This window comes from Tachyglossus aculeatus, chromosome 7 (assembly GCF_015852505.1).
Source record: "Tachyglossus aculeatus isolate mTacAcu1 chromosome 7, mTacAcu1.pri, whole genome shotgun sequence".
NCBI classification, from domain to species: domain Eukaryota; kingdom Metazoa; phylum Chordata; class Mammalia; order Monotremata; family Tachyglossidae; genus Tachyglossus; species Tachyglossus aculeatus.
In genome coordinates, this window is record NC_052072.1 from 57513378 (window position 1) to 57533457 (window position 20080).

Consider the following 20080-nt stretch of genomic DNA (forward strand, 5'->3'; position numbering starts at 1 on the left):
TTACCCCTATTAGGGGTTCTAGGAAAAATAACCAATCAATCAAAGGTATTTATTAAGCACTACGTGCAAAACACTTTACTAAACGCTTGGGAGAGTACAATTCAATAGCATTAGTGGACACTTTGCCTGTGTATAATGAGCAATTCTTTATTTTGGCTCCTCAGTTTAAGAAAGTGCTCCCCATGGGGGGTGAAAAATGGACACAGTTAAACCAAAATATGCCATTTACCCTTGTTAAATGAAGTCCTCACCATCGGTTTTAGGGTCTCTCCCCCTCCTACCTATTCTTGCTCTCTCCCACTACAACTCAGCTACACAATTCACTATTATAACTACCTACCAGAGGCCTTTCCCAACGAGGCCCTTATTTCCTCTTCTTCCATTTCATTCTGCCTTGCCCTTGCACTCTTTATTCACCCTTCCCTCAGCCCCACTGCACTTATGTACATATCAGTGATTTGTGTATTTATATTAAAGTCTATCTCCCCCTCAAGGTTGTAAGCTCACTGTGGACAGAGAATGTGTCTACAAACTGTTCTACAGTGCTCTCTCTAGCAGTTATTACAGTGCTCTGCACACAGAAAGCACTCAGTGAAAATGATTACCTATTTACTGTGCCTCACCCTCATCTCCCTCACCATCAATTCCTTGTTCACACCCTCCTCCTTCATAGCCAGCAGGCCGCTACTCTTCCCACCTGCAATTTTAGTAAGGTACTAACCTCTCTTCTCCCCACCTTTTTCTCTCTCCCTCCTGTAATTCCTAGGAACCATACTCCCTAGGATTTGATACTCATCCCGTCCCCATAACAATTTTTTATATATCCTTATATTCTCCTGCTTCCCCTACCTGCAATTTATCTTTATGTCTGTCACTCCCAGTAGACTGTAAATTTAGTGTGGGCAGGGATCATTTTCACTACTGAATTGTATTCTACCAAGCTCTCAGCATAGTGCACTGCACAATAAGTGCTCAGTAAATATCACTGATAAAGTGAAATCAGTTTCTATCTTGTCCCCTAAATTTATCAAGCAATCAAATAAACCTACCTCGGGTCTGTAACAGGAGTTTCTCTAGAATCCACCAACTTTCTGTCCACCCAACTCCTTGCTGGTTTCCGTTCCTGGCCTGATTCCCACTGCCTTCTCATGACTATGGGAAGGGACTGTGTCTGTCATATGGGGACAGTATACTCCCCCATGTGCTCAGTACAGTGCTCCACACACATTAAGCACTTGATAAATATGATTGACAGGGAGCTGTAATGCTTATTCACCTGGTTTTCTCTGCCTGAAAATGAGTTAATTACTTTTGCCTTGAATCAACTGTAACCTTGGGATTATTTCCTTAGCATAGTGGACATCACTTCATCTACTCCACATTCAGAAAAACATCAAGAAACATGAAGGCACAGTGATGGCAAGGATAAAAACAGCTTGCTAGTGCATATAGCTGAAGTAATATTCAGAACACACAAATTAGTAATCAGTTAATAAACTCACACAGTGCCTTGAAAGGTTGATCAGTACTATCACACATTTATGAGAAGCAGATGAAAACCAAAAGGTAAAGAGACGTGTCAAGCATGCTCGAGTCAAGATGTTCTAGCACCCCTACCGTACTGTAAACTGGAACAATTTTTTCCGTTGGTCTCACCATACACTGCTTTCTTTCTCCTCTCTCATCTTTACATGCAACATAAAAAATTTCTATATCTCTTCAAATGATTTTGCATTTCATTTTAAGTATCATGCAGCAGCTATAATGTTGCTGTTATTCACATATTTACAATATTCACATAAAGCCACAAAGGGGCAGGCATTTTAAACTTTCAAGCAAAAGCTTCTTTGTTAACAAGAACCAATGCTACAATAGGTTACTAGAAAATGCCTTTATTGGAGTTTCAGAGAAATCATTCAGTGGAAGGACTCATTGTTAATTAAACCCCAACAAATAATGTAGAAGCCCAAAATTACAAGCTGAAGATGCAGGTGGATTTCAAAGTCCTCTTTGTTTTGATTGATTGATCAGTGGTATTTATTGAACACTTACTACATGAAGAGCACTGTAGTAAGCACTTGGGAGAGTGCAATACAACAGAATTAGCATATATTTTCCCTGCCCCCAATGAGCTTACAGTCTAAAGGGGAAGACAGACATTAACATGAATAAATCATTTACAAAATAATTTATTCATTAAATCATATTTATGGAGCACTTACTGTGTGCAGAAAACTGTACTAAGTGCTAGGAAAGTACAATTCGGCAACAGAGACAATCCCTACCCAACAATGAGCTAAAGATATGCACACATGTGCCGTGGGTTTAGGGGTGGGCCGAATATCAATATCCAAAGGTCACAGATCCAAGGACATAGACAATGCAGAAGGGAGAGTGAGTTGGGGAAGAGAGGGCTTAATTGGAGAAGGCCTCTTGGAAGAGATGTGAGCTTAATAATGCTTTGAAGATGGAGCGAGCGTAGTGGTTTTGGTGTATATGGAGGAGAAGGTAGTTTCTGGCCAGAGGGAGGGCGTGGGAAAGGGTTCGGTGGCAAGATAGATGAGATTGAGGCAGCTGGAGCTAGAGGAGTGAATTGTGCAGGCTGGGCTGTAGTAGGAGATTAGTGAGGTGAGGTAGGATGGGGCAAGCTGATTGAGTGGTTTAAAGCCGATGGTAAGGAGATTAAGGTAATGGGTAAGGAGAGCTCCTGTTTAAACTCCCACCACTCAGGGAGATCCACAAATTCCAACTGCATAGAACAGGCTCACCTTTGACATCGTTAAAGCTGGTCTCCGAAAACCCATCACTGAGGTCAATCAGGGTTCCCTCGGACTTGCATCTTGGGAGACCATTCAAGTTGGCAGCACGGATCCGCTGAGCTGCCATCTTGTTCTTGTGGAAGAGGCTCTAGTGTTTCATGGCTCTTCTCTGGCTGTTTCCGATCACCTGCCTCCAGAAATCTTAGCTTCCTCAGAGCTGCAGTTTCATCGACTTGAGCGATCTGCTAGAAAGGGCACAGTGTTTTGCACATAGTAAGCGCTTAATAAATGCCATAAAAAAGAGGAAAATGGTATTTTAGGATGTGTTCTTCCAGCATGTCAATTACACCAGATGTCACTTTTCTGCTCCACTTCTCCATTCTCTGTACAGTTCTCATTTCCTACTCAAACCGAGGCACAGGTCTTGTCAGTGGAGTAGCTTTTTAATGTGATTTTCACGTTACGGTATCAAGAGTTTCATGAGAAGCAGTGTGGCTTAATGGAAAGAGCCCGGGATTGATAATCAGAGGTCATGGGTTCTAATCCCGGCTCCGCCACTTGTCAGCTGGGTGATTTTGGGCAAGCCACTTCACTTCTCTGTGCTTCAGTTACCTCATCTGTAAAATGGGGATTAAGACTGTGAGCCCCACGTAGGACAACCTGATTACCTTGTATCTAAGCACTTAGAACAGTGCTTGGCACATAGCGCTTAACAAATACCATCATAGAGAAGCAGCTTGGCTCATTGGAAAGAGCACAGGCTTGGTAGTCAGAGGTCATGGGTTTTAATCCCGGCTCTGCCACATGTCTGCTGTGTGACCTTGGGCAAGTCACTTAACTTCTCTGAGCCTCAGTTACCTCATCTGTAAAATGTAGATTAAGACTGTGAGCTCCACATGGGACAACCTGATCACCTTGTATCCCCCCCCCCCCCAGTGCTTAGAATAGTGCTTTGCACATAGTAAGCGCTTAACAAACGCCATTATTATTATTGTGTTGGTTGGCCTACTTGTTAGCTAATGATTGGCCTGAATTATTTGGTAAGAAAATACAAATGATTTTGCAGTTCAAGGAGAAAAAGTTTGAACTCTGAACACCTCATTCCAGAAAATATTATTTTATAAATGATAACCCTTAGGAGGAGCAGCATGGCCTAGTGGAAAGAGTATGGGGCTGGGAGTTCGGAAACCTGGGTTCCAATCCTGGCCCTGCCACCTACATGCTGTGTGACTTTGGGCAAATCAGATGACTTTTCTGGGCTTCAGTTTCCTCATCTGTGAAATGGGGATTAAATTCCCATTCTTCCTCACTCAAGATAGTAAGCCCCATGTGGGATAGGGACTGTGTCTGATCTGACTGCGTTGCATTTGCTCCTGTTTAATATGGTGCTTGGCACATAGTAGGCACTTAAATTCTACAAGTGCTATTTGCCTTGATTTCTGTTTCCTCTAGATTGTAAAATTGTTGAAGGCAGGGACCATTAATTCCACTGTACTCTCCCCAGAGTTTACAATAGTTCTCAGCTACTTAATAAATCAATGGCATTTGGGCGCTTACTGTGTACAGAGCACTGTACTAAGTGCTTGGGAAAGTACAATACATCAGCATTGGTAGACACAATCCCAAATCATAATGAACATTCAGTCTACATAGAGGGAGGGATTAATATAAACTATAGATAGGGAAAATAATAAGAGTTTAAGGAAATTTACAACAAATATTTACAGTAAATGCAATTGATCGATGCTTCTCATGCAGCCCTTTGATGAAGCCATTATACTGCACAACTTTTGAAGCCCCCTCTTCTCCTCACATCATGTAGTATAACTGCCTGCAGGATACGGTTATTGCCAAGGTAAAGATTCACTCAAAATACGTAAGCTCATGGGCAAGGAATGTGTCTGTTTATTGTTATATTGTACTCTCCCAAGTGCTTATTTCAGTGCTCCGCACACAGTAATCGCTCGATAAACATTATGGCGTTGTGGATAGGTCACAGGCTTGGGGGTCAGAAGGTCATGGGTTCTACTCCCTGCCCCACCACCTGTCTGCTGTGTGACCTTAGACAAGTCACTTCACTTCTCAGTTACCTCATCTGTAAAATGGGGAATAAGACTGTGAGCCCTATGTGGGATAGGGCCTGTGCCCAGCCCTATTTGCTCGTATCCACCCCAGCGCTTAGTACAGTGCCTGGCACTTAGTGCTTAAATACCATAGTTATTATTACTATTATTTCCATACTCAAATTCAAAACACAAACAGCTATCGCCTATTACAATACACCTAGAAATGGCATGCCAGAATTTCTTGTGTCAATTCATTAATTTTTATTGAGCACGTATGTACACAGCACTATAGCATATCCTCGTTCAAAAGGGAAGTGATACACACACACACCCTTTGAGGCAGCCATCTGGTAAATATCTGTTTAACTGATTGGTCCACATTCTTACTGACAAGAAGCACCTAGGCCAAAATGATCCCGTTACAACTGAGATGGAAACTGACACTTATCGAACATTGGTTATGCCAAGTCCTCATATTTCCCAAGAAATATACCATCTTTTACAGAAGCTACCTTGTTTTTTCAGATTCCAGGAGATCTGAATCTTGTTATTTCAGGACTGGGATACTGACTTTTCCAGTCTCTTGGAAGGAGCCCTTTACCAAAGCCCAGAGAGGAGGTCTGGAGAGTATTTTAAGGGATCTTATTTCATGCTGCACTAGGTTCCATAAACTCAAATTATGTTCCGTTAATGGGAATGGATGATAACCAGGTATGAAAAGTTCCCATTGCCCTGAGGAGTAGTACAATCTAGCAAGGAAGCAAGTCTAACTTTTGTTCTTCCCCCTGTGCCCTCCCCTCTCCTCCACTCCGTGGTTACTCTGTTGTCCTTGTGATCTGTGAGCCCGTTGCTGGGTAGGGACCATCTTTATATGTTGCCAACTTGTACTTCCCAAGCGCTTAGTACAGTGCTCCACACACAGTAAGCATTCAATAAATACCATTGAATGAATGAATGAATCTGTGTCCTCTCTGTGACCTGATAGGCTCCCTTGAGAATTTTAGCATTTGCCTAATTAAGGACACCCCAAACAACACTCTTGTTAACTAGTCTGATTAGGTGATTAGGCTCTCAGTCTTAATTGTTAGGAAGAAATCAGGAAAGTCCTCCTTGTCCTCTCCCTCCTGGAGACAGGAAATTCCAGGGCAAATTCCGGGAACTAGTTGGGACAGGTGGGGGAGACCTCATTGGATTTTGCTTCCTCATCAGATGATACTCAGATACACAAAGCAGCAGCTCCAAGCTTCTCCATTTCCCAATGGGGATTTGCAGTCTAAAGGAGTTTGCCTCACTGGGCAAAGAGGGCAAAAAATGGAAAAAAAACAAAATGTGGATGTGGTCATTCTATCTTTCCCCTTTCTGAAGTTAGGGTAAACAACTCTCCTCAAAACAAATCAATTTTGACTAACATGACCCAGTAAACAAGATATTTCTTGTCCTTTTTTTCCCTTCAAAAATCTGGGGTCCTTTCCTCATTTGATATCCAATTGAACCTTCTCAATCACCTGAAATATTACTCCGGTAAACTGAGCCTGAAACAACACGGTTGGCATTTATATTGCCATGAGAATGACTGATGGAAACTAAAAATCCACACCACTTTTATATTCTTTTCAAAAAATATCTGCACAGTTTATTAATGTCAAATTTCATAGATTAGGCAAGGTCTAACATTTACATCAGATCACTGGAAACCGGAACACTGGTTGTTTCGCTGGGCCTTTCCTGATGCCCTGGCCTTTATCCAGACAAGGAAAGCAGTGTGGCCTAATGGATAGAGCACAGGTTTAGGAGACAGGAAGACCTGGGCTCTAATCCTGGCTCTGCCACTTGTTTGCTGTGTGACCTTGGGCAAGTCACTTCACTTCTCCATGCCTCAGTTGTCTTACCTGTAAAATGAGGGTTAAGACTGTGAGCCCTGGGTGGGACAGGGACTGTGTCCAACATAATTACCTTGTATCTGCCCCAGTGTTTAGAACAGTGCCTGGCATATAATAAGCACTTAATAAGTACCACAAAAGAAAGGCTGAACAACATGAACACCATGAACAGAAGAAATGACTGGCAACGGAATTCCGAAGATTAAGCCCCTAATGGATGCCTGGTGACCAACTGCTGTGAGATGTTTATCAAGATTCTGAGACAGCTTCATGCCTGCATGGCTGGTCAGGTCAGATCTGTGTGGGCCTGTGAGGTGACAGAGTGGGACAGTCTAATGCCATTTATTTTATAAGGTTCAGCCCCTGGGCACTGGCACTAGAAAATCCTTCTGATCCTCCAGAAATCTCATTTAAGAGCCCCCATGGAAGACAAAAGTTCAAAATGTGACAGCCCCACAAAGACATACAGATGATTGTCAAATGCTTAACATAGCACAATGGACTAATGGTAAGACTATAAAACCAAAGCAGTGCATAAACTCTCAGAGAAGCAGCTATCAATACAATCAAAGTCTTTCATCAGGGCAATACATGTTCTCACAGAATTTTGTTAACTGGGTTGCACATTGTCCAGTGATGCATAGGTAGGCAAAGGAGAAAATTGAGGGTCAGTATATACTCTGGGAAATTGGCAGTGAGATAGCAGCCTGGTGATCTAAAGAGCTACAGTGCTGTCCTTCCTTCCTTGGTATTATGAGATTTGTCCTTCTTCCTGTTCCTGCCAAGCCAAATGGCACCCAGGATGTTTTGAGTAGCTTGATCAATGTCAATTAAAGGCTATATTCAGTATTCATTGGCAAGGCAGGTTTTTTTTTATGAACACAGTCTATGTCCTTTGTGGGACTCATAACCAGTCAGTCGATCACATTTATTGAACGCTTACTGTGTGCAGAGCACCGTACTAAGCTCTTGGGATGATACAATAAAAAAAGAGAGACATTCCCTACACACAGGCTTACAGTCTAGAAGGGAAGACAGACATTAATATAAATAAATTACAAGTATGTACATAAGTGCTGTGGGGCTGGAAGAGGGGATGAATAAAAGCAATAAGTCTGGACAATGCAGAAGGAAGTGGGAGAAGAGGAAAGAAGGGCTTAGTCAGGAAGGTCTCTTGGAGGAGTTGTGCCTTAAATAAGGCATAGTAAGATACGTTAGCATTAGAGAAGTGAAGTGTGAGGGCTGATTGTAGGAGGAGAGTATGTAGGAAAAGAGTAGCAAGGTGAGGTAAGAGGGGGTAAGGCAATTTAGTGCTTTAAAGCTGATGATAAGTAGTTTTTGTTTGATGTGGAGGTGGATGTTTCTTGAGGAGTGGGGAAACATGGCCTGAAAGTTTCTGTAGAAAAATGATCTTGGCAGCAGAGTGAAATATGGACTGGAGTGGGGAGGGACAGGAGGCAGGGAGGGCAGCCAGGAGACTGATACAGTAATCAAAGTGGGATAGGATTAGTGATTGAATTAACATGGAAATTACAGATGAGGTAAATGAGGCACAGAGAAGATTAGTGATTTGCCCAAGGTCACACAGCAGACAAGTGGTGGAGCCAGGATTTTTTTTTATGGTACTTGTTAAGTGCTTACTATGTGCCAGGTACTGTACTAAGTGCTGGTGTAAATAGAAGATAATCAGGATGGACACAGTCCCTGCTCCACATGGGGCTCACAGTCTTAATCCCCAGTTGACAATGAGGTAACAAGCACAGAAAGTGAATTTACCCAATTCACAGCAGACAAGTGGTGGAGCCTGGATTAGAACCCAGGTCATCTGATTTTCCAGCCCCTGCTCCTTCCATTAAGGCATGTTGCTTCTCAGATTGACAAGATAATTCTGAAAACAATCAATGATATTTATGGAGTGTGTTCTGTGTGCAGAGCAGGTACTAAGCTCTTTGGGAGAGTACAGTGCAGTTGGTACACTGTAGGCTGGTTTTGGGAAGGGAATGTGTCTGTTAATTCCATTGTATTGTACTCCCTCAGATGCTTAGTACAGTGCTCTTATGATATTAAGAGCTTAATGAATACCATGGACTGATTGTTAGATATGAAAATTGCTCTAGCACAGAGCTTTGAATGCAGCAGGGGAGACAGACAATAAAATAAATTATATAGAGGAAAGAACACAGCATCGGCATAAGGACAGGAATATAATGGCTTTGGGGTTGGGAAAGGGATTAGTCTTAGAGCAATGGAGGGTAAGGACCCAACTGAATAGGTGACACAGCAGGTAAGGCAAATAGGTTGGCAACAAATCAAATATAGTGCCCCTGAAGCTATGCTCATCTCAACACAGCTTTGCTGGGTGAAGTGTGAAGGAAGAAAGGACCTTGGGAGAGCCAAGCAGCTTCTTTGAAGTAGCTGGAGAGGGGCGAGTGAGGACAGGAAGGCCAGAAGAAATACTTTAAAGACGTGGCTGGCACACCAGCCAGATGCACAGCAATTCTGAAAAGACCAGCTCTTTTTGAGGATCCTGAGACAAGTAAAAGTGACAAGAACAACTGCAAACACAAACATACAACAAAAAACAATCTCTTTGTGTGTGGTGTAGTGTGGTGAAGAGTCTGATTCCCCACTGGCCTTTTCAGACACACTCCACACACACAAACACATACTGATGATGGAGTTTTCTTTCAAGAATGACAGATGTGCCTCAATCTGAAGGAAGGGATTATAGTGAGAGTTATTTGCCCAGCGCCAAACTCTCTCCACTCCAGCAGTTAATGATAATGGTGGCATTTGTTAAGTGCTTACTGTGCACTAAGCACTGGGGTAGGTACAAGAGAATCAGGTGAGACAGAGTCTCTATCCCACATGGGGCTCACAGTTTAAGTAGGAGGGAGAACAGGCACTGAATTTCCACTTTACAGATAAAGAAATGGAGTCCCCTAAAAGTTGTGACTTGTCCAAGCTTACACAGCAGGCAATTGGAGGAGCAAGGACTAGAAACCAGGTCTTCTGACTCCCAGGCCCTTGCTCTTATTTCTGAAGGACCGTGGCAATTTAGCCTCATTCACATGATAGCAACATGCACTAAAATACATTTTACAATCAGTTCTACATGCTTGGCAAAGGATCAACTTCAAGTTTGAGGGCTGTGAACCAGATTTAAAGTATGTACTTACTATTAAAGGGGAATGCCATTTAGAGAAGCAGCATGGACGAGGGACAGAGCATGGACCTGGAAATAAGTAGAACCTGGGTTTTAAATCTAGCTCTGCCACATCAGCTGTGTGACCATGGGCATTGTGCCTCAGTTACCTCATCTGTGAAATGGGGAGGGGACTAAAAACGTGAGCCCCATGTGGGACAGGGACTGTGTCCAACCTGATTAGCTTGTATCTACCCCAGAGCCTAGTACAGTGACTGGCACATAAGCACAAATTTAAAAAAGTGTTCTATGAACAAGACCACAACAAATTTGGACCACATTTCCAAGACTGAACTCCTTGTCTTCCCTCCCAAACCCTGCCCTCTCCCTGACTTTCCCATCTCTGTTGACGGCACTACCATCCTTCCCATCTCACAAGCCCGCAACCTTGGTGTCATCCTCGACTCCGCTCTCTCATTCACCCCTCACATCCAAGCCGTCACCAAAACCTGCCGGTCTCAGCTCCGCAACATTGCCAAGATCCGCCCTTTCCTCTCCATCCATACCGCTACCCTGCTCGTTCAAGCTCTCATCCTATCCCGTCTGGACTACTGCATCAGCCTTCTCTCTGATCTCCCATCCTCGTGTCTCTCCCCACTACAATCCATACGTCATGCTGCTGCCCGGATTGTCTTTGTCCAGAAACGCTTTGGACATGTTACTCCCCTCCTCAAAAATCTCCAATGGCTACCAATCAATCTGCGCATCAGGCAGAAACTCCTCACCCTAGGCTTCAAGGCTCTCCATCACCTCGCCCCCTCCTACCTCACCTCCCTTCTCTCCTTCTACAGCCCACCCCGCACCCACCGCTCCTCTGCCGCTAGTCTCCTCACCGTACCTCGTTCTTGCCTGTCCCACCATCGACCCCCGGCCCACGTCATCCCCCGGGCCTGGAATGCCCCCCCTTGGCCCATCCACCAAGCTAGCTCTCTTCCTCCCTTCAAGGCCCTACTGAGAGCTCACCTCCTCCAGGAGGCCTTCCCAGACTGAGCCCCTTCCTTCCTCTCCCCCTCGTCCCCCTGTCCATCCCCCCCATCTTACCTCCTTCCCTTCACCACAGCACCTGTATATATGTATATATGTTTGTACATATTTATTACTCTATTTTACTTGTACGTATCTATTCTATTTATTTTATTTTGTTAGTATGTTTGGTTTTGTTCTCTGTCTCCCCCTTTTAGACTGTGAGCCCACTGTTGGGTAGGGACTGTCTCTATATGTTGCCAACTTGTACTTCCCAAGCGCTTAGTACAGTGCTCTGCACACAGTAAGTGCTCAATAAATATGATTGATTGATTGATTGATTGACTGACCAACAATGCAAGCAAATATCTAATACATGATGGTATTTGTTGAGCACTTACAATATGCCAGGCACTGTAGTAAGGGCTGGAGTGGATACAGGCAAATCGAGTTGGACACAGTCCCCGTCCCACGTGGGGCTCACTGTCTCAATCCCCATTTTACAAATGAGGTAACTGAGGCACAGAGAATTGAAGTGACTTGCCCAAGGCCACACAGCAGACAAGTGGCAGAGTCGGAAATAGAACCCAATGACCTCCTGACTCCCAGGCCTGTGCTTCACCCACTACCCCACACTGCTTCTCTAGTGCACTGGAAATATAAACATAAAGACCCTCTTAACTCTAGGAAAGTCAGTTTTTCCATACAGCAAAGACTAAACTATCATTTCTCAAATTCTCTGCTCAGTAAACATATGAGTCAAGACACTAGGAGCGTTTTTTTTTTTTCTTAGAGTTGCAAATAAATGCAAACACATGGACTGGATATGCTACCCAGAACTCCCATTATCTGTACTGATATTACTGGAATCCTATATCCTGTGTGGCTTCCCAGAAGAAGAGGCTTCTTGTGAGTCAATAAAACATATTAAGTGTCTACTATGGGTAAAGCACTATTCAGTGGGCTTCGAGAGTTCAAGATAAGCAAAGGCATGGTATCTCTGACCTCAGGGGAACTGACCCTCTGCAAGAGAGTCTGGGGTGTTCCAATAAAAGCCTCCCCTGAATAAGCCCTCATTTCCTCTTCTCCCACTCCCTTCTGTGTCCCCCATGCACTTGGATTTGTTCACCCCTCCCTCAGATGCACTGCATTTTTGTACCTATCAGTAATTTATTTATATAAATGTCTGTCTCCCCCTCTAGACTGTAAATTTGTTGTGATTAGGGAACACATATACTAACTCTGTTATATTGTAATAATAATAATAATGATGATGATGATGGCATTTCTTAAGCGCTTACTATTTGCAAAGCACTGTTCTAAGCGCTTGAGAGGTTACAAGGTGATCAGGTTGTCCCACAGGGGGCTCACAGTCAATCTCCATTTTACAGATGAGGTAACTGAGGCACAGAGAAGTGAAGTGACTTGCCCAGTCACACAGCTGACAATTGGCGGAGCTGGGATTTGATCCCATGACCTCTGACTCCAAAGCCCAGGATCTTTTCCACTGAGCCACGTTGCTTCTCTACCAAGTGCTTAGTACAGTGCTCTGCACACAGTAAGCACTCAATAAATACGATTACTCAAACTTCAGTACTATTAATCCCTGAAAAAGAGGCTGAGTACTGCACATCAAAAACCAATCCAGTTACTGTTATGTTATTGACAATTCCAATCATTCACCCAACCAATTGCAGATTTAAGAACATAGTGCCGGTTTGTTTCAGATCTTCCTCCTCCAGTAAAGACTTTCTCATCAGGATAGTTTCTGCACCACTTAAGTGGAAAGAGGCTGCTTGGAACAGAGCTGAGGTGGCAGCAATTTATCAGCTCGTTTCTTGTCGTAGCTCTTCCGTATGATGGGCAAGTCACTTAACTTCTCCCTGTCTTATTTTCCTCATCTGTGAACTGGGGATTAAGCACCAGTTCTACCTTAGGCTGTGAGCCCCACATAGGAGCCCACAGGACACAGGGACTGTGTCCTACTTAATTATCCTCCATCTACCCCAGTGCTTAGTACAGTGTCTTTCACATAGTAAGCACTTAAATACCACAGTTGTTATTATTATCAAGAATTAGGTCCAGGGGTTTGGTGACCTGTGTCAACTTGAATTTATTTTGTTAGAGTTGTTTACAGATTGATTTTGTTGGATGGAAAAGCAGTTGATAGACTTTACTGCTACTTTTTCTAGAAATGGAAGAGACAGGTCATGTCTCTCCGTGCTCTGCACAAAGTAGGTGCTCAATAAATACAATTGATTGACTTGCAAAGGAGCCAAGAAAACAGCTGTTGGATCTCATGTTCTCCTAATCTGTTATACTGTACTCTCCCAAGTAGTTAGTGCAGTGATCTGCACCTAGAAAGCACTCAGTAAATTCTGTGGACTACTTGATGTCCTGCTTGCTAATTCTATGAAGCTCACTGAGGAATACTATACAGTAGCGCTTCCACGTCTCTCTCCTATCTAAGTTCTGCCCACCAATCCTTCCATTTGACCACTACCCAGTCCACAATAGACATATTCACAGTCAGTGAAAGATTATGTGGGGAAAAAAACACACTCAATGGTATTTGAGCACTTACTGTGTGCAAAGCGTTGTACTAAGAGCTTGGGAGAATATAACACAACCCAGTTTGTTGACACCTTTCCTACCCACAACAAACTTCCAGTCTAGGGAGGGAGACAGACATTAAGCTGATTTCAGTTCTAACCTCAATTTTGACCACCTGTGTCCACCACAAGAACAACCTATCCTCCTTCAATCTACCTTTATGAACCCAAGCTATCATTCTGGGAGGGTACCTCAGAGAACTCAAGCATATGACGAACATTATGATTTGGGCAGCTGTCTTCAAATAACTCTTCTCGGATAGCCTAATGTATCTATCAACTAACTCATTTTTAACCTAAATTCTGCTTATTTACATTTCTCTAACAGATCACCTCTAAATGGACATTCTCAGAATTTGTCAAGAGTAATTTCAGAGCCTTGTTCTGGCTGGAAAACAATTACCCCCTTTGATCCTCCAACCCCCAGGTTATTTCTGGATTAGAACAATAAAATCATTTTTGTATTTTATTACTAAGAAGTTACTTTGAACTAAGGGCTAGAACAGAAATAAGGTTATGAGATTTGATCCGATCCACATCCCACAGGGACTTGTAATTTTGCCCACCATTTTGCAGATAGGAAAATGGAGGCCCAGAGAAATTGGGGGACTTGTCTGCTGTGTGACTTTGGGCACATCACTTCACTAGGCCTCAGTTACTTCATCTGTAAAATGGGGATTTGACTGAGTCCCAAGTGGGACAGGGACTGTGTCCAACCCAATTTGCTTGTATCCACCACAGCATTTAGTACTTAAATACCACAATTATTATTACTATTATTAGCAGGCCAGTGGAAGAGCTGAGACCTGAACCCAGATCTCCCAACTCCCAGCCCTGTGCTCCTTTCACAAAGCCAAGCTTAAAACTCTCAGGACTCTCCTTCCTCACAACCCAGAGTAGTAACCCATTGTTCCACAAATTTGGAGGCTGGATCTATGGTGGTAGATGAGCTTTGTGATGCTGTGGTGTTTATCACTGTCCTTGTGTTCTTCTGTTGATTTCTTTATGTATTTTGATGCTTCCCCATGTGTGCACCATCAGCGTCCCATCCACTCCCCGTTCTACTAGATTGGGCATCCCCAGGGAGAGGGCATCAGGGACTGTGTCATGTTTTACCTTTATTGTATTTTTCCCTAGGCCACTGTAGACGATCAACGAATACTTTGAATGAAACGAATACACTCCAGCAGCCCCATGACTTCAAGAGAGCACTTGCCTCCAGAGAGTTTCCTGAGGCTCAATAAACACCACTTAGGTTCTGTGGCAATACGGTGGTGTTCCAGGGCTTGACAGGCAAGCCATGTCATCTCAAAGCCAGAGACACTATGGGGCCCATTCCTTCCGCAAGCATAAATGGCCACAGAACAGTTGGCTTTCACTAAGGATGGCTTGTGGGTGCTGTGAAGACACAAAACATTGGCTTCTTCACAGACATCTCCAAGCAAAATTTCTTATCTCCAGAACAGCTGAATCAGAGCAATTTAAAAAATAAACAATTCTCACAAATCTATTTGTGTGGTTTGCCCCAAATTCAACATGTCACATGAAAAGAGGCATGACCCATCAATTTGTTTATCTGCATCATCTAGGAGAAAAAATACAAATGTGCCTGACTTCAGGGAAAACAGTTCAGACAATCTTTTAATAAAACTTCAAACTAAAATTTGGTTTCAAGGAAAGAGTTCCCTCCTCATTTCCTAGCCTGACCTTCACTTATTATCGCCCACCTGGTCGTGTTTCCCTTACCACAGAACTGTGAAAAGACCTCTGAAGCTGAAGAGGAACTTGTTTCAAAAGGCAGTTCTCACTCATTACTCGGAGGAGACTTTCAAATCATATCTAAGTATTTTGACAGCAGATATTTAGTTGGGTTTCTTGTGGGAGATTCCAAAGACAAGTCATTTTGGTGTGATTGCCAAAGTACCCAGAAAAACATTTATCTCTATCTGGCAAAGCAAGTTTATGGTGTGGCCTAGTGGAAATACCAAACATTTAGGAGTCAAAGGGATCAGGTTATAATCCCGGCACTGTCACTTGCCTCTGAGACCTTGAGTAAGTCCATCAGTCAATCAGTGGTATTTACTGATTGTTTACTATGTGCAGAGCACTGTGCTAAGTGCTTGGAAGAGCACAATACAGCAGAATTAGCATACATATTCCTTGCTCAATATGAGCTTACAGTCTAGAGGACTTACTTGATTTATCTGTGCCTCAGCTTCCTCATCTGTAAAATGAGGACTAAATAATTGTTATCCCTCCTATTTAGATTGTTCCATGGTGGCAAGGGTGAAGTCCAACCTGCTTATCTTGTATCTATCCCCTGTGTTTAGTACTATTTTTGGCTCATAGTAAGCCCTTATTTATTTATTATTTATTTATTGCATGCCTACTGTGTGCTGAGTACTGTATTAATCACTTGGGAGAGTACTATATAGCAGAGTTGCTAGACACATTCCCTGCCCACAAGAAGATTACAGTCCAGTGAGATACTTACAGTTGTGGAAGCACAATGATCTAGGCCCTGCATTTGTCCCCTTCTCTCACAGACCTTACCCTCTGAGATGTTTCAGCCCTAGGCCTGCTTGACCACTCTGGGTGTGCTTGATGATTTGACTGACTCAAGGCAACCTTGGTTACTTGATTTACTTAAGTCAATCTTGGTTATTTGATTGATTCAAATAACCTGGGCATTTGATTAACTCAAATCAAGTGGCCAAGCTCGATTTGAGCCAAGCACAATACAATGTATCTTAGACAAGATGAAACTACTCTCTTGAACTAATCAAGACCCCTGGCCCTGCTTATTGGTAGTATCAGATCACCTAGAACCAAGCAGGCCTGGGGCTGGATGGATGTCACCATGACACTTACTGCTTTCTACCTTAACATATTTTTCCTGTATTGTATTCTTCCGATCATTATGAATGCTGTACCAACTGTATATAAAGAAATTCTGTTTTGCTTGAAGTTGAGCTGGCCTTGACTAGCAGAGGAAACTCCATCCATCAACCACCACTCCCTACTAGTGCTAGAAGAAGCGCTAGTAGTAAACTTGTCTCTGACATACCCATTTTAGCCACAGCACAGTCTGTGAACTTTTTCTTCCATACAGTCAAGTCAACCAAGTTAAAAAGGCGATGGGGATGGATGGGGGTACGGTGTCACCTGAATGGAAGTCAAATCAATCTCTCCTCTTTGGGATTCTCAGGGAAAGCAGCCCACACTGGATTCCCCCAGAATGGTTGAATACCCCATAACTAGCTTGCCATGTGCAGAGGCAACCACGGTTATAGTCTGCTTGCCTGACATGTGACCCAAGTTCTTCTCCCCAGTGGCCACCTACATTCTAACAGAATTTTCCCATACACAATTACTTGTATTCTATCAACACCCCCAAGCAGTTCCTTGTGGGTAGGGATCATGTCTTTCTACTCTTTTGTATTGAATGCTCCCAAACACATGATGATGATGATGATGATAATAATAATAATGATGATGATGATGATGCTGAAAGTACTTGTTAAGCACTTACTACGTGCCAAGCACTACTCTAAGCTCTGAGGAAGATACAAGTTAATCAGGTTAGATAGTACACAGTCCCTACCCAACATGGGGCTCCACTCTTAATCCCCATTTTACAGATGAGGTAACTGAGGCTCAAAGAAGTTAAGTGACTTACCCAAGGTCACACAACAGACATGTAGCAGAATGAGGATTAGAACCCAGGTCCTTCTGACTCCTAGGTCCATGCTCTATCCACTAAGCCATGCTGCTTCTCTAGTACAGTGCTCTGCACACAGTAGGCACTCAAATACCATTGATATCTCCTTTCAAGCCTCTCAGGCTGAAAATTAGGACAAAGTGTTGAGTCCTTGCTAGGGCCAATGGTTAGATGAAGACAAATGGAAAGATCATATTCAAGGGAATATAAATAGGAACACATGATCTGGGACTGAAGGCCATCCAAGACTAGAAGCCATCCAAAAGTTTAGTATTAATTTATGCTTTTGTGGTTGCAGAAGCAGGATGTTTTGATTGAATTAAAATGGCACATGTACACTATTAGACTGGCACCAGACAGGATTGAAAAAAGAACAACAAACCACCACAACAATGGCTCATCAATCAGATAAAGTTTGCATTTGGCAAAATTTAAAGTCTGGAAGGGCTATCACTGCATCATACAACCATCATTCCTTGGAACAAAATGTTCAGTGAGTATGTGAGCCACAGAAGAAAAAAAAGCACTGGGTAGGTCATTGTAAGATTCAAAGTTAAATAGACAGGCAGGATGAGAGGTTTAAAGCCTCCAAGAATTTTTGTTTATTATTATTTTCTGTAAAGTTGAATGCCTTTTAGTTCTGCTAGGTGAAAAGAGGTGTTTGGGTGTTTGCATCATCAGTTCAATGCCACTGGTTACTAAAACCTCGCAATGTGGATTGCAGGCCAACCGACATGATCTTTTAGAGAAAGGACACATTATATGTTAAAGCATTTAATGCATGCTTTTTTTCAGATTTCAGATATTCTCTACAGGAAAATAGGCCTGTGTTCTGTCAAGACAGTGCTCAACATTCATTGAGAAATAGAAAGTTAGTCTCATGTGATAGCATGAAATACATCAAAAACAGATATCCCATCAGATTCAAAATGTCAAAACAACAGCAGCATGAAAATTCAAAGGGGCAGAGGTCACTCATCTTCCTCTTGACCTCTTCAAGATGCCACATTCCACTGTCTACAGGTGTGAGGCTGAGTAATCCGCTAAAAGGCACAACATACTCAAAATATTTCAAGAAGCAGCTATGGAATAGCAAGGATTTAAGGTTCACTACAGAGCATTCTAAGGAAAGGAATTTTCATTCTGTTTCTCCTGGGAATGCTAGATTTGATTGCACTTTTCATCAGAAGTTGCATAAACTCCACAGAGTGGAATTTGAAGAGTGGTTTCTGACTTGAGGGATTGACATTAAGGCTTTGGAAATAAGAATTAATAATAATAAATGGGGTATTTGTGAAGTACTTACTATGTTCGGGGCACTGTATAAAGCACTGAGGCAGATACAAAATAATGAGGACAGACTGTGTCAGTCCTACATGGGGTTCACAGTTATAAGTGGGAGCAAGAAACAGAGACACAGAGATGTTAAGTGACTTGCCCAGGGTCACACACTCAACACTTTGTCCCCATTTTCAGCCTGGGAAGCTAGAAAGGAGAAATGTCATATTCAATCAATAATTCCATCAATAACTAAGTGGTAGAGCTGGGATTAGAACCCAGATCCTCTGTTCTTTTCACTGGCCACACTGCTTTTCTGGAGAGCACAATGTATGCAATCAGCCAGTTCTGTGAAAAATACTTAGGTTAGGCCCAGATCCTAGGTAAGATGATGTGTGATTTCTTCCTTGCTGTTATGAAAATTCTACCTGGGCTTTGGGGCCAAGACCATAATGGTTATGACAACATCAAGTTGACTCCCCCCACCCCCACCCGTCCCCTCCAAGAAGGACTCAAATAAAGTCCCTCAATCAAACCTCCCTCCAAGGAGGAGTTGGTCAAAGTTGCTTGGAATCCAAGGGTGTGTTTCCCCATAGCTCCAAGATATGAAGCCTTTGCATGACCCTTCACGCCGTCCAATTTTTCAAGACACACAGTCACTAGCTGTTCTCATATATGCCACAAAAACCAGTGGACCAAGAAGCCTACTTCATTCCCTGATTGAGAACAATGAAAGTCACTAGCCAGAATACAATTTTATGGTGTTTAAGCTCTTATTATGTGCCAGGCAATGTAATAAGTGCTAGGGTAGACACAAGCATATCAGGTTGAACACAGTCCATATCCCACACGGGGCTCACAATCTTAATCCTCAATTTACAGATGCGGTAACTGAAGCATAGAGAAGTTATGTGACTTGCCCAAGGTCACACAGCAGACAAGTGGTGGAATTAGGATTTGAACCCAAGCCCTGCTGACTCAAGGGCCTGTGCTTTATCCCCTAGGCCAAGATGCTACTCATAGCCCCATTCCTCTCTGACTTTCTCCCATCATTCGTGAGTCAGCCCTGGCTGGATATGGAAGAGTCTAAAAATGCCACCCTCTTCACCCTTCCAGTGGTCATAATTGATGTACAATGGTATCCACTCACTGAACAGCAATCTTTAGAGAGAAGTCTAATAATCGGGGATGAAGTTAGTTTAATGGTTATAGGCAAGACAGTCTTTAATTAAAGAAGAATTTTCACAACAGGGAATAGCCCGATTTCATGAGCTTTTCACAGGACCCAGGCAATATGAGCCTGACAAAATTGGTGGTTTTATTATTATTAATAATAACAATAACAATAATAATAATAATAATTGTGGTATTTGTTAAGCACTTACTATGTGCCAAGCACTGTTCTAAGCACTAGGGTATACACAAGGTAATCAGGTCAGACACAGCCCCTGTCCTACATGGGGCTCACAGTCTTAATCCTCATTTTACAGATGAGGTAACTGAGGCACAGAGAAGTGAAGTGGCTTGCCTAAGGCCACACAATAGACAAGTGGCAGAGTAATAATAATGATGGCATTTGTTAAGCGCTTACTATGT

At 42.9% G+C, this 20080-nt stretch overlaps 1 protein-coding gene across 3 annotated transcripts in view; it reads right to left on the reverse strand.

The window, feature by feature from the left end:
• Nucleotides 1-20080, reverse strand: part of SH3BP4 (SH3 domain binding protein 4) — a 157602-nt gene that overhangs the window by 33375 nt on the left and 104147 nt on the right. For 2 of the 3 annotated variants that reach the window (XM_038748913.1, XM_038748914.1), the window contains one exon: nucleotides 2769-3001. In XM_038748913.1, coding sequence (XP_038604841.1) covers nucleotides 2769-2886 — 118 coding nt within the window. In that variant the 5' untranslated portion in view covers nucleotides 2887-3001. Of the gene's footprint in view, nucleotides 1-2768; nucleotides 3005-20080 lie in introns of all 3 variants that reach the window. The other variant, XM_038748911.1, reaches the window with a different exon arrangement.